Below are 13,595 nucleotides of genomic sequence, written 5' to 3'. Positions count from 1 at the left end.
AAGTAACAGGACTGTGAACAGCCGGCGGCCAGCAGGCGGCCAGCAGGCAGAGAGAGACGGAGGGAATAACAGCATGTTTTTAAAGTCAAACTTGGTGAATTAAAGATTTATTTTCAGCCAAACTGGAGGTGGTGATTGTTTGAGCAGTGGACTTGGACTAACTAGATTACACACAAGAGTAACCAATTTATTTATGTTGAGTTTGAATGACGTTTGTATGTGTCTTTTAGTGGTGCCACTTTTCTGTCATCTTTTAGTGCAGCATTAGCACCTATCCACCAAAATTAGTGTGTAATATACAGGTAATTAAAATGCAGGACAACCTGCTAAAAATAGGAGATAGATTCCATTTGCCAGTAAACTGGAGCCGTCTACATGGCTTTTTTTTTTCTTTACCTGCAGGTTAAAGCCTCACTTGTGAGTCTACTAATGCTGGAAAACAGTGTTAGCAAAAAGAAAAAGGCAGCAAGGAGGCCAGAGAAAATGCTACAGTGGTTGGTTCTGTTGCTCACTTTTTCAAACTGAATGCCAACTGATTTTGAACAATTGAACGCTGCTTGTACTAAGATGGCCAGAATTTGTTGTGGCATGTCATCGCATTGGTCTGCAAAAGGTACAAAAAACTAACGCAGGAGCTGAAAAAATACACGTGACTCCTCTAGAGTCATTTGTTGACAGAATGGATGCAGATAGTAAACTTTCCCACTAGAGACAAAAGCCAGATGTTAGTGTTTTTTGTCCAGTGGGAAAAGGACATATGGGCAATCCTCCTAAAAAAAACCATCAGACTGTTAGAAAATTACTTTCCTAGTTTAAAACACACATTTTCTGAAAGTTACATATGTGGATGACTTGGAGATAAATGTTAACAAAATAAATATTTTTGGCATTATTTTTCATACCACTACATGGCTTGTGTGGCATCTTTACAAAGTAAGTGCTGCACGCCCAGAGCTGAAGCTGTTTATGAGGCTGTGAGAGAAAAGCAGCTGCAAAAGCAGCACTGCTGTGGGGCTCACACACTAACACAACTCTATTGTTCCCAGTTCTGTCTGTTGAACCCACAATGAGACTGTGAAAACCTCATAACTCCAGTGCAATACCATTTTCATCTATCAAGTCAGTGACTTGGAAAAAATCAGGACAAGTGGATTCATAAAGCCACACGTCAAAACTGATTTGACAACATAAAAGTGCATAGTGGTCCAGCTGGAAACAAAGTAGACTTCCCTGGAAATGGAATGTTTTCATCAGACAGCAACAATGAGCGGGGTTTCCTCACCCTGCACTGCAGGGGTGCGCGTGTCCTCCCAGCATGCTTTGCTGCCGGTACCCACTGGGAGGCAGCCGGAGCTTGACGGCCCTCGTTCATTATCTCTCTGTCCCTGTCTCTCTGTCTCTGGCCCTGGCTCTACTCTGTTCAGGTCCCAGTGGCTGCTGAGGCGCAGTGGCCTGCTTTCACTGTGCTGCTCTTAAAGCTGCACACACACTCACACACACAACCACAGGCCTGAGCAGGAAAAGGCTCAACCAACGAACTATTTAATGCACCCTTCTAGAACCATCATCAGTGACAAATCAAATTTGAAAGCATTAACCAACTGCTAACACTTTTTTTTACAGTATGTTGATTTGAGTCTTTGCTCGTGCAGGTACACACACTGCACCGCCTGATACCACTGCCACACCAAACCTGCTTTTAACTCTCTGACATCATATGTTCTGCAAAAGATCTTGAAGGTCTCTGTCATGATTTAAATCCACACAACGTACAGCAGCTCTCTGTGACAGCAGACACTTGTCACCACTGACGCAGCGCATGAATCCATAGGCATGTGCATCTATGTCATGTGAATCTAAGCCAGCTGCTATTTTGTCTCAGAGTGGGCACAATCATAACTAATCCCATCAGTGAACATTCAGGACCAGTGTTCACTCTTAACTGGTAGTTGACGTTAGAAACCATTTTGCTGATGAAAACTGTGAGAAACTGGGTATATGATGCTTTACACGCAGAAGATTTATATAATCAGCACAGTTTTAAGGCGGATAACTATTGAGTTCTTGAGTTATGGCCAAAAAAAAAAAAAAGACCAGATTCTAATCAATTCATTCCTGAGTCCAAGTGGACATTTGTACCAAAGTTGTCTAAACTCCCTCAAGGCCATTTTTGGATTTGCAAAAATGAGACAGATGCAAGGTCACAGTGACCTTGACCTTTGAACACCAAATTCTAATCTGCTCATCATTGAGTCAAAGTGAATGTTTGTGGCAAATGTGATATGGATGTACAGACAACAAGAAAACATAATGCCTTTGGCCTCTGCTATTGCTGTTGAGAAAGCATAAAAATGTTTGTCACCAACCTTATTCTCATGTATGTTTTGTTTTTGTTGAGGTGTAGGGATTAAAATGTTAGCAGTGGGCTATCGTACATTCAGAATAATCAGTAATAAAATGTGCTCAAATAATTGTTAAAACCAGTCAGTCAAGTTTGTTAATACATAGAAATTTGTAGTTGTAGAAAAAATGTCTAAATGACATTTCAACATTTGATACAACGTGTCACCTTGATTCCAATTTCTGACACCTGCATCAGCCCAACTGAAAAGTGGAAAGTTGTAGCGCTATAAAACCCAAACAATGAAGGGTAGCCATAATACAATTTGAGCAGTTTAATTAATTACTAACTGCTCCACTGGAGAATGTAGCAATAAGATTATTTTAAGTAACAACCCATTAAGCCTTTTCAAACCATGCTCTATTTTCCCTGTGACCCCATTACTGTATACATCCTGACTGAAGTCACTCCTCCTCACTAAAACAAGATAATAACCACAACACACAAGATATTACAGATCCGCGTCTTACAGCTTAGTGGGGAGTCAAATACCAAACACTTTTACAGGTTTGATTCAAGTATTCACATATGCTTTTTTCCTCCACTTTACAAATCTTCACACAGAGGATTAACACAAATCTGACCACAAATGGAATGCTTGATTTAAACTAATCTGTAGGCCCCAGCAACAAGTCTGGTTTTAGAACTAGCCCACAAAGAAATGAAGAGAGTCACTTTTGGCCGGCACTGTGTGAATTTCACTGACAGATGGCTGTAATAGAATTTATAAAAAGGGGGTTGTTTGAACTTGTATGGCAATGCAGCAAACATCTAGCATATCCAACATGACAACAGAGACCAACTGAAACAAACTCCCCCTGCCTAATAAGCAGGAGCAGTACTGCAGAGATGCACTAAAATAGCTCAAGCTCATGGCTGGAGGGGGAGGATCCAACAACACAGGCTCCTCTACAGAACACCACACACAAGAGCTTCCTCTTCAACACAAAGTCTTTATTATCACTATTAGATAACAATTACATTATGTGCATGGCTAATGAGCCTCACCAAGCAGTGAACAAAACAGCTTTAAAATGAAGCTGAACTTTTGTCTCTTCTGCACTGTTTGCCCTTCATTTCTGGTTGCCAGAGCACCAGCACTTTGTTCTCTGTTGTGCCAACTCCAGGTTAAAATATTCAACACATGTAGACGAACCGATGAATGTGTTAGGATTACCGTCTGCATACCAGCCTGTATGCATGCGTGTGTGGAATGGAGATCATGTTTGCAGAGGAGGGGAGGGTACTGCAGAACTGGCTGCTGGGGCTCATGAAAAACAATACCCAGCAGTACTTTGCCCTTGCTCTGGTCAACTTTCAATGAGTAATAATCATCACAGTATGCTGTGTGTTGCACACAAACAGGGTGGTTTATATAAGCTTGCATATTAAAGACAAATTTAGATGAAAATATGGCTGGACTTGGATGAAATGAGGACTGAAAGACCTGACAGAAAACTAATTTCCCCAGATAGCATCTTTACTGATGTATGAATTCCAACAAAAATAATTTGAGAGAAATGCAAGTAATTTTGCATAACTTTGCTTGTTTTTTTTGTACTATGCCTTGTCATTATGACATGGTCGTCACCAAGTGCGCTGTGGAAAGTCACATTAAGACAGAAACCCGACACTGGGGATTGACTGTACCCCGTGACATGCAAGGTTCTTGCAAGCCAACACTGGGACGCCATTTTTAAACCCCCATCCACTCTCTGTCAGTGGACCACTGCCGAGCTGTAAAGGACAGAGGGCAGGACAGGGTCAAAAGCTCAAAAGGAGCAGGGATCATTAGACCATATGCAGTCTTAGTATCCTTACATCACTCCACTGTGGTTTATCTACAATAATCTCTGACAACTGCAGACTCTGCAGCTTTAGTATACTGTCAAATACGCCTATGTCTTTTGAGACCTTCTTTCTTTTCTATATTGTACTCTTTACGCCTATATAACCAACTACCTGACAAAATCTCCTCAAACACATGTCCAGGGCTCGGCAGTATCATATCCAATTATATAAACATTATTACTATAACTCTGAAATGCTATTTAGTGTTACGTGTAAGTCTAAAGGTGATTTCCCTGCACATTAAGAGGTGTGTCTGACACCTGCTCCAATGACCTGACTGCATTCTTACATTTAGTCTGCACATGTGCTATCATGCTGTAATAATATGCACTACTGACTATTATGTGTAGGTTGTGTTACCACACGCCAGCTGATGATGGAATGTGCTCATCAAATCAATCTACAAAACAACTGATTCTCCTAAAAAGATAAACTTGTTAATCTGTAATGGGTTTGGATTAAATGAGATGATGAGTACATGTAACAAGTGCACTGTTTAAAGCTGTAGGATTAAAAAACAAATTTTATCAGTTCAACAACAATACAGAAAACTGCACCAACACCGACCTTTCTTTCATTTTACTAACCTAAAGTCTGAGCGCTTATTTATTTATTCTCATCGTTAAGATATCTGTACGGAGAAGGACAGAGCCTTCTGTCTGTACAATAGGTGCGTCCATATTTGTGCATGTTTTCTGGAAGGTTACGGATATGAACGAAACAGAGCAGTACCAGAAGAGATCATGCCGACAATATAATGCAGTTCAAGTAAGATACAACCATAGGAAAAGTCAAAGACATTTAAGAAAAAGGGAAAAATATGCAGCACATATCAGCTCTTGGTCAATAAGTAATAAAAAAATTGTCCAGTACTGAGGTGGTAAGACTTTTTTTTTTTTTTTTTTGCATTTTTCCAAAAACCTTTGATCTACTTAGCACACCTACTTTAGTGGCCAGGTGTGCAAAGGTGAAAAAATAAACAGGATTTGAAGCAGGTACAAGACCACACACGCCTTCAAAAAGTGGCACAGTATGAAAGTGTAGAATGTGGCATTCAAGAACTGGTATTAACGTTTGTATTTATATGTGTCCAACTGAGTTCATCTAAGGCCTTTGTGCTCCTAGTATAACTCCTTGCTGACAGGTGGAAAGAAGTGTCAACTACTCTACGAATTAACAAGCAGGCTACACTCAGACCATAAAAGAAGCCAATGGCTAGAAAGGGGTCTGTCTGCAATCACCAAGTGGGTGCCTTTTTTGCCACAAAGCCCATGTATATAACATGTAAAAATGCATTCCTTGAAAAGGAAGGAGCAGGCAGTTACAAGGTGCAAGTGGTGAAAGGGGCCTTTTGAGGGGACTGCATGAAGTCAGCAGGCCTACTGCCCGTGAGGAAGAGGTGTTACCTGATAAGTGGGTTAGTATTGCTGTCAAGACATGCTCAGCAAGATGATAGGCTTCAGCCACCCATTCGTCAATGGCTTCTACCTCTTTGGAATATGTGCTGTCAAACACAGGGTTGCTTTGGGGACATGGAGGATTAGGAGCTGAGGTAACAGAAGACTGCTGTACAGATGTAGCACTGGGGTTAGCTTTGCCCAGGTCAGGAACCTTCGACTGGAGAGTCATCACCTCCTCCTCCTCCTCTTGACTGCTGCCGAGCTCTTTGAGAGCATTGATGGTCAGCTGTTCTTGTTCAAGATCCATCACCATGGTTGGAGGGGACTGGGGAGGAGGTATACCAGTTTTGCAGACCTTGTCATGGGAAGGAATGGCTTGGTGTGTGTTATCAGGTTCTTCGTCATGCCTTGATTTCAGGCACTCGCGCATGAACTCCACAAAGCTATCGGCCTGCTCAGATGAGTTGTCAGGGTCAATGCTTTCTGGGTTGCTTGTTGTGTCAGGTGTGTTGTGACCTGTTTTTGTGTCCTGCTGGACATTTGAGCTGATTTTCTGTGCTGGGAGGGAGTTGCCATTTGCCATGTTATCTGTAACAATATCAGAGGTAGTTTTCTTATTGAAGTCTTGCTCACTGATGATGCTCGGTGTCTCATTTCGGAAAGAAGAATATGGGTCTTGGGAATATTCTCTTAGAGATGACTGACTTTGGTTGGGGAAGGCTTCGTCATCGTTCAGTGAAGAGAAATCGTCCACATTTTGACTGCTTGCATTCAGTGGTTCAACTTGGATTTGTGAAGGATCAGACAGAAACCGCTCCTTGGCATTATTCAACCCTTTGTCATTAATATCATCCAAGGGAGAGGATGCATCATAATCATAATCAAATGACTCTCTGTCATATATATCATCTTGCATGAAGCTGGTTTTAGGAAGGGAAGTCTCCATGTAAGCGTCTTTTGCAACTGTGTTGCTCTTTTCATCCACCTTCGGTTTGGCAACTAAGATATCTTGTGCTTCATCAGACCACTCGTCATCATTGTCTGGAAAGTCCACTTCTTCATTTGTGACTGTGAAAGGGGAGGGTTTATCGTCTCCCTTGCTGGAAGTGGTCTGTGCTTTTTCAGGTTGTGCTTGATCGGGTAGGGTTTCAGCATTAGATGCAGATTCCTGATTTTCAGTTTCAGGAAGAGTCTTGAGTATCTTGTGTTTTGGAGAGTACTCAGCATCAGAGTCCACAGGTGAGGATGGAGGGGAGTAGCCTTCCATAAATTCAGTTTCTATGGGTCGTGTTTTGGGTGGTTCATTCTTACTCTCCTCTGGCTCTGGGGTTTTTGTAGCCTCTCTAGCTATGTCTTTTACAACCTCATAATCCTCATCTTCCTCTGCTTCAAGCTCCATTTCCATCTCCTCGTCACTGTAATTTGGCTCATCCGTCTCAATAACATTTATTGTAGGAACCGTCATTAGCTTCCTCTCAGATTTTGGTGGAGGGGTCACCTCCTCAGTGGACGGATTGGATGCAGCGGAAGCAGGGGTAGTGGTGGGATTATTTGATACAGCTGGATCAGAAGATGGAGGTGGAACAGATGCAGGAACAGTAACACCATCTTCAATGACAGTGTCGTCTGATTCTCCTGAGCTGTCTGCTTCGCTTGCCTCTGGGGGCTCCAGATCACCCGTCCACTTGGTCTTTTTGTCATCTGAAACATTCTGCTTAGCATCCTTGCCAACTGGTGGAGAGACAAGAGGAGATGGGGAGTCAAAGCCGGCAGGAGGTGCCGGTGAAGCTGGAAGCACTGAATCAAGATTCGATGGAGCCTGGGCACCTGATTTTTCCTGCTGATCCCACATGTAGGCTGTTGGCAAAAAGCTGAGGTCAAACTCTGACTCCTCCTCAACACTTGGCTGCTTCTGTGTTTCACTGAGCTCGTCCTTCAACTTTGGAGCTTCAGCAGGAGAATCCATGAAAGCATCAGGGACACCAGCAAAGGCAGCAGGAGCAACTATGTTAGTCTCCTTCTCCGGTTTTGATGCAACATTGTCTGAAGTCTGGGTGCCTTTAATTGAATCTACAGCATCAAAGTCTGGTGCAGGAGGTAAATGAGCCTTCATCCACTCTTCAGTTTCTTCAAATTCATTCACTTGTCTTAAATCTCCAAGTACTTCAAAGGGGGACTCTGGTGACTCCGGATCGGTAGAACCTCCTATTTTCTGAACAGTTGGTGTTATTTTCTCAGTGGGAGACTTGGGTTTGTCTGAGGGGGTTCTTGGGGTCTCAGTAGGAGTTTTGGTGGTCTCAGTGAAAGTTTTGGGGGTCTCAGTGAAAGTTTTGGGGATCTCAGCTGGAGTTTTGGGGATCTCAGATGGAGTTTTGGGGATCTCAGCTGGAGTTTTGGGGATCTCAGTGGGAGTTTTAGGGGTCTCAGTGGGAGTTTTAGGGATCTCAGTGGGAGTTTTGGGGTTTTCAGTGGGAGATTTTTCATGGTGGCGGTCTCTGAAGTGAGAGTAACCTCCGTCGCTTCTAAAATCCGGTTCCTTCTTTTTGGCAGCAAGAGCTTCGAGTGCTTTTATTCGCTCCGATACAGGAGATGTTTTTATCGGTGAGTCTGGTTGTCCATCTGGTGGCCCTGCCTCACTCCCATAATTACCAGGGGTGAAAGAACCAGGTTGAGAAGGAAAGCGAAGGGATGTCGCAACACCTTCGCTAGGCTTGTCCGAGCCCAGGACCACTCTTTTGTCTGCATCAGCGTGCACGAGGAATGACAGCCAAGAGGAAAAAGGAGGGGAGGTCATGTAAATCACACACACTAAACTCCCATGCACTTCTATTATTATTCAGCGAGGCCTTAATGTTGCAGCCGAAGCATTCATGCATTGCATCATGGAAATATAAGGCAGATTCATATAATGGATGGGATCTTCACTTTTTGCATGCTGCTCTTAACTATGTCCACAAAGTTGCCATCAGACAGCACTCAGTATGGCAACTGAAATTATCTGAGTGATCAGATGAAGCAGCAAAGGAAATAAAAATCTCACTGATCTCACCACATGTAGCTGTGGTGATTGCATGTTAGTTGCAATTTGTATAGCAAGTGGTTTGCTATATATTTGCAGGATTGAAAGCAGTTTCTTTTTGATAGTGTTAATTTGATAACTTGTTTGTGAACAGTATATGGCATTTAAGTAATAAATTCTTTAGTATTTTTTTTTTAAGTTGAAATGTGTTTGTATTTGGAAATGGTTCCCTTTAAACACAAAAATAAATATGCTGATGGTGTGTCATCCGTTTGTATTTTTGTATTTTGTTTGTATTTTGTGTGTGATTTTTCCAAAATCCAGGACTGTAGTCCACTAAAACGTACAACTGGTATGCAACAACTAGTTTCCTTTTAGTTTCATGCAATCTAAGCTCTGACTTCACCCCCAAATATTCTTTTGTTATGTGTTTATATTGTTTTTTTTCCCCTTTCAATTTTCAAGGACAACTCACTGAGACTACTATCCTAAATTTGAAAGTCCACAGCAATTTTACAGAAAACAAAATTCAAATGTCATTAATAACAGCAACTTCATGAGAACTGCTAGAGGTCATCATGGAGGACACCTTCAGACAAAGCACCATGGAATAATACAGAACTGAATTAACACTGAAAAATGATACGTAAGACTTCTAAAAACAAAGCAAAGGTCACAAAGTTAAAAAGCCCTTTTTTGTATTGTAGGGTGTATTACATCATAAAATAAAAGGCTGATGTTGCTGCGTTGTCAACATGTACCTTTAAAATTCAAGATGTCATCCTCATTATGTTCTTTTACAGGGTTTTCCTTTGTGTGAATGAAGATAGTCGCACAATGGCAGCCTTGATTTAAAAAAAAAAGTGTTAATTTACCAGTGTTTCTCCTCTCTTTCATCACAGGGTTTTCCCTTGCCATCTACAACAGAAGCTGGCCCACTCTGTCACACGGCTGACTACCTCATCCGACAGCTTTTTTTGTTTTTTTTTTAAGTAACACTTTACCAGTGGCTCCCCTGCAATAATATTTGCCATAGATATCGATAACAAAACAAATGGCTGTCAAACTATGCAAAAAATGCCCTGAGCTTTACACTCCTTCAGAACCAGCCAGTCCGATATACATTAGGAACGAATGCCATCTTGACAACACCATATCAATTCTCTTAACACATTCTTGGTTGACAGACTGAGCAAACTTCTCAGTGCATCTCTGCTCTTCAACACGTGGGGTGCGATATATCATCACTCCCTATCAACCCCACCAATGCAACAAATATGGCCTCAAGTTCTGCTTTCTAACTTAAATGTTTCAGCCAAAGTATTAGCCTGTTTTGCTGCATAAAGCTTCGGGCTTAGGTACATTTAAATTTGTTAAATTTAAATTTAAATTTTGTTTAGAAATTTATTTTTCTTTCTAACTGTGCCAATTTTGCGTGTGCCAAATAGATGGCCTGCATCATGGCATGCTAAAATTAGCATAAGCCTAGTACATTTGACATTGCATAATGGCTGTGAAAAACGGCAACATTTAACAAAGGTAGCATTATAAAATTTGGCTCCATGATAACACAAGGTTCGCAGACAAAAGAATTGTCTTTTGCTAGACACGTTTTCCCAAAATATCCAACATGCTAACCTCATTAGCATAAGCCTATGACACTTTACATTTCATAACTTACCCTAGCAACTAGTGGACTTTTCCTCTACTCATATGAAGCCATGATAAATCTCTCACAGGGCTTCAAAAATTTTTTTGTGTGTGTGTGTGTGTGTGTGTGTGTGTGGGGGGGGGGGGCTTTATTTTCTTCGCAACTAACTGTTTCAGATTTAATTTCTGGGGAGGTGCATGTCAGGCTACAGCATAGGCTACATATGTATGATGTCAATTCAACACAGTAGTATAACCTTGCTTTAGCCTGGCAAACTTACAGTTAACAACTGGTCAAGTTCAGGTCTTTTTCAGTACCTGTAGCATTAAGTCAGGTTGGGTCAGGTCTTAAAGACAAGGGTAAAGGCCATTTTTGAGTGTCGTTTCTAAAATTGTCGACTGCTAACTGTAGTCCCTTTCAAATGAAATAAATAAATAAATAAATAAATAAATCCCGTTTCCTCCAATTCTCCCTACAGATCTCTATTTTTGTTTTCCATTCCAAACAGCAGGATCAACCTGGCAACAACCTACATACTAATGATGGAAAACAGTTTAATCGTGCAAAAGGCCGGTCGTTAACCAAGTGCACAGTGTTCACCAATAACATTTCAGGAAGTGCATAACAATTCAAGCTTTCCGCACATTGTTTTCAAACACAACAGGAAAAAAGAGGATTAATCTAAAAAATATTTCAAACATAAGAAGAGTAGCATTCATTATTGTGCTCACTACATAATTAGTTTTTGTTAACTGCCTATTACAACATCATCAGAATTATGTAATGTTCTCGAAATGGTGAAAAATATGCCAAAAGTTAGATAATACTGCTGTCCCGGTGCAGTTAATCAGGTCATTCCAACACCAACACTTCCTCAGCCACACAGCTGAGGACGCTTTAACTCTTTTTCACTATGATGGCAGGGCCCCCCTTCCCAAGCCATGTGGCCCCTAGTTGCCCTGGAGGCCACAGAGATCTAAAGATGTTCCATGCAACTGTTCCATGCAACTGTTCCAACGATCACATGATCCCTTTTAGCGCCAATGACCCTCTGTGTCGCCCAACATCCCGTCATTACGATAGGGAATTGGCAGCTATATTAGGGAATGAACATCAGCTGCCCGGCCCAGCTTAACCTGAACTCCAGCCTCTGACTGAATTTAACTTTCACCCAGCAGGCGCTCTTAAAAACATGTTTCAACATCCACTACTTTTATCTATGCAACATCCAGATTTTTCCTACTTCGAGTGAACCTTGCAATGTTAGCTGTGTTGTCAGCATGATCCCCATGACCCCACCCCTCCCCTGCCACTGTACAGACACAGACTTTTCCACTGAGGTCCAACTGACTGGTCCACTTTGTCTTGGACTGCCACCTCCCCTGCGCCACAATACAATGCCTTGTTCAAACTAGGCCACATGAATGGACTTTCCATCTCGCCAACAGCGTTGTAGTCCTTTGGCTCTGCACTAGTAAACAAATTCCAAAACAGCTCGTGCTCTGTGGATACATCTACAGATTTTAGATGAAGCCAGAGTTTTTAGATTACAAACTAAACTTCCGGAGGGTCTTTCATTCGGGAGTAGCTTCGTGAAAATGGTTTAGATAAATCTGTCAACAACTTTGCTTCGTAATAAGCAACTACTCATGAGCCATCTGCCAAATTAGGCCTCAGTGGTCTTCATGTCTGATTTATGTAATCTGCTCTCTCTCCGCTCTTGGGTGATTATGTATGTGGATTGTGTAGCAAACTCATTTACAATTCATTTGTTTATGACCTTGGGATCAACTGTATGTGACGAAATAATCCCAACTCAAAAAAGATCGTGTGGCGGTATATTTGGGGGTTCAGAATCCTTGTCGCCTTGTCACTTGAATTTATTAATAAAGTGATACACACCAAAATGTATTCCTAAAGTTCACCAATGATGGGATTTACAGGGAAATCCCACACACTGATGAACTGATAAGACGTTTTAAAGTCAGATATCCCTGCTGAAAGGCAGATAAGTTGCCAAGAGTTCAAATTCCACAGGGTGCAGTCACGTCTGTCTGCCCTCATTTACAGAGTGAATGCCTATGACATAAGTGTGTAATAGTAACATGTGACTTGGAATACTTTGTGTCTCATGTTATCTTCTATGCTCATCACTCTATCCTAATATATAACTGCTATCACAGTGCTGGCTACCAGTTGTTCACACAACTTTTAACACTGATGACAGCACAAAAAGAATCAGAACATAAAGAAGCAAAAAACGATAGAAAGAAAAAAGAAAGAAAACCTACTTATTAATGCTGAAGCAAGGATGTGAGACATGCACAAAGCCTACAAAGCCAGAAGCAGATAGTGGGATGGAGGGCGGGTGAGCAGCCACAGGCGATGGCAGGCCCAGGTCGCTGGGCGGTGGATGATATCTCCAGTGCCACTCATCCTCTGGGGGCCCTGGTTGCTACTGGGGGGTGATAGGAGCTTGGGCTCGGATACTAGGGCAGCAGGAAGCTGGTGCCCCCCCCGGGATACCAACCTGATCCATTTTTAGGTTTCTGCTCTTGTGCGCACAATGTGAACTTGAACTTCTCCGCTTTCTTAAAATAAGGTGGCAATCTTGGGATTATCTTGAACCTACAGTGAGCGCTGCTGACCTACATAATGCTCGCTGGCAGGCGGTGAAAAACTGAAATGGATCAGATTGCTAGCAGCTGCGGAGGCACGGTTTTACCAGTCTAATTCTTGGATTCTGGACATGGGCGAGAACAAGTGGCGCTGAATTCTGAAACAGACTTCTTTGATTTGAGCTGGTGATTTATGACAGTTTTATTATTCACCTCCGAGGCAGCTTAGGCACAAAATGTGTCACATGTGTAAATATTAGAAGTAGGGGAAAACTTGATATAACCAAGTATTGTGATATTTTTGCTTGGCGATATTGAATTGTACTGTTGCAAGTATCAAATATTTTTTATTATTTAAAATATTAATATTACAACAAATTCAGCTTTTGGTACTCTACTAAAATAATAAAACCAACAGCTTTTTCAGTCTACTAGAAACAATATACTGCTAAAAAATGACAAAAATTTGTTGTGAGATGAATGGACTTAAATCTTTGTCATATATAAAGCAGATGTTTTGGGAGAAAATATGCAATTAAATTATGAATCACAATATATTGCAATCAGTGGTGTAATGTAATGATGCACTTTTACTTTGTTATAGTATAGTACTTGGGCGTATCTGTGCTTTAGTTTTTATATGTCTGTCAGTTTT

The 13,595-nt window shown here is 41.5% G+C and overlaps 1 protein-coding gene across 3 annotated transcripts in view; it reads right to left on the bottom strand.

Moving 5' to 3' along the window:
- The window catches only part of rtn3 (reticulon 3), a 44,773-nt gene that overhangs the window by 18,984 nt on the left and 12,194 nt on the right, over window positions 1–13,595 (bottom strand). Inside the window, exon 3 of one of the 3 annotated variants that reach the window (XM_042512264.2) lies at window positions 5,659–8,391. The exons of the other annotated variants lie outside the window; for them this stretch is intronic. Coding sequence (XP_042368198.2) covers window positions 5,659–8,391 — 2,733 coding nt within the window. The remainder of the gene's footprint in view (window positions 1–5,658; window positions 8,392–13,595) is intronic. 3 annotated transcript variants of the gene reach the window in all.

The sequence above is a fragment of the Plectropomus leopardus genome, chromosome 23, assembly GCF_026936395.1.
Source record: "Plectropomus leopardus strain MGB_pleo_1.0 chromosome 23, ASM2693639v1, whole genome shotgun sequence".
Taxonomy (NCBI): Eukaryota; Metazoa; Chordata; class Actinopteri; order Perciformes; family Serranidae; genus Plectropomus; species Plectropomus leopardus.
Note: the sequence above shows the minus strand (reverse complement) of the source record. Positions and strands in the feature narration are given on the sequence as shown.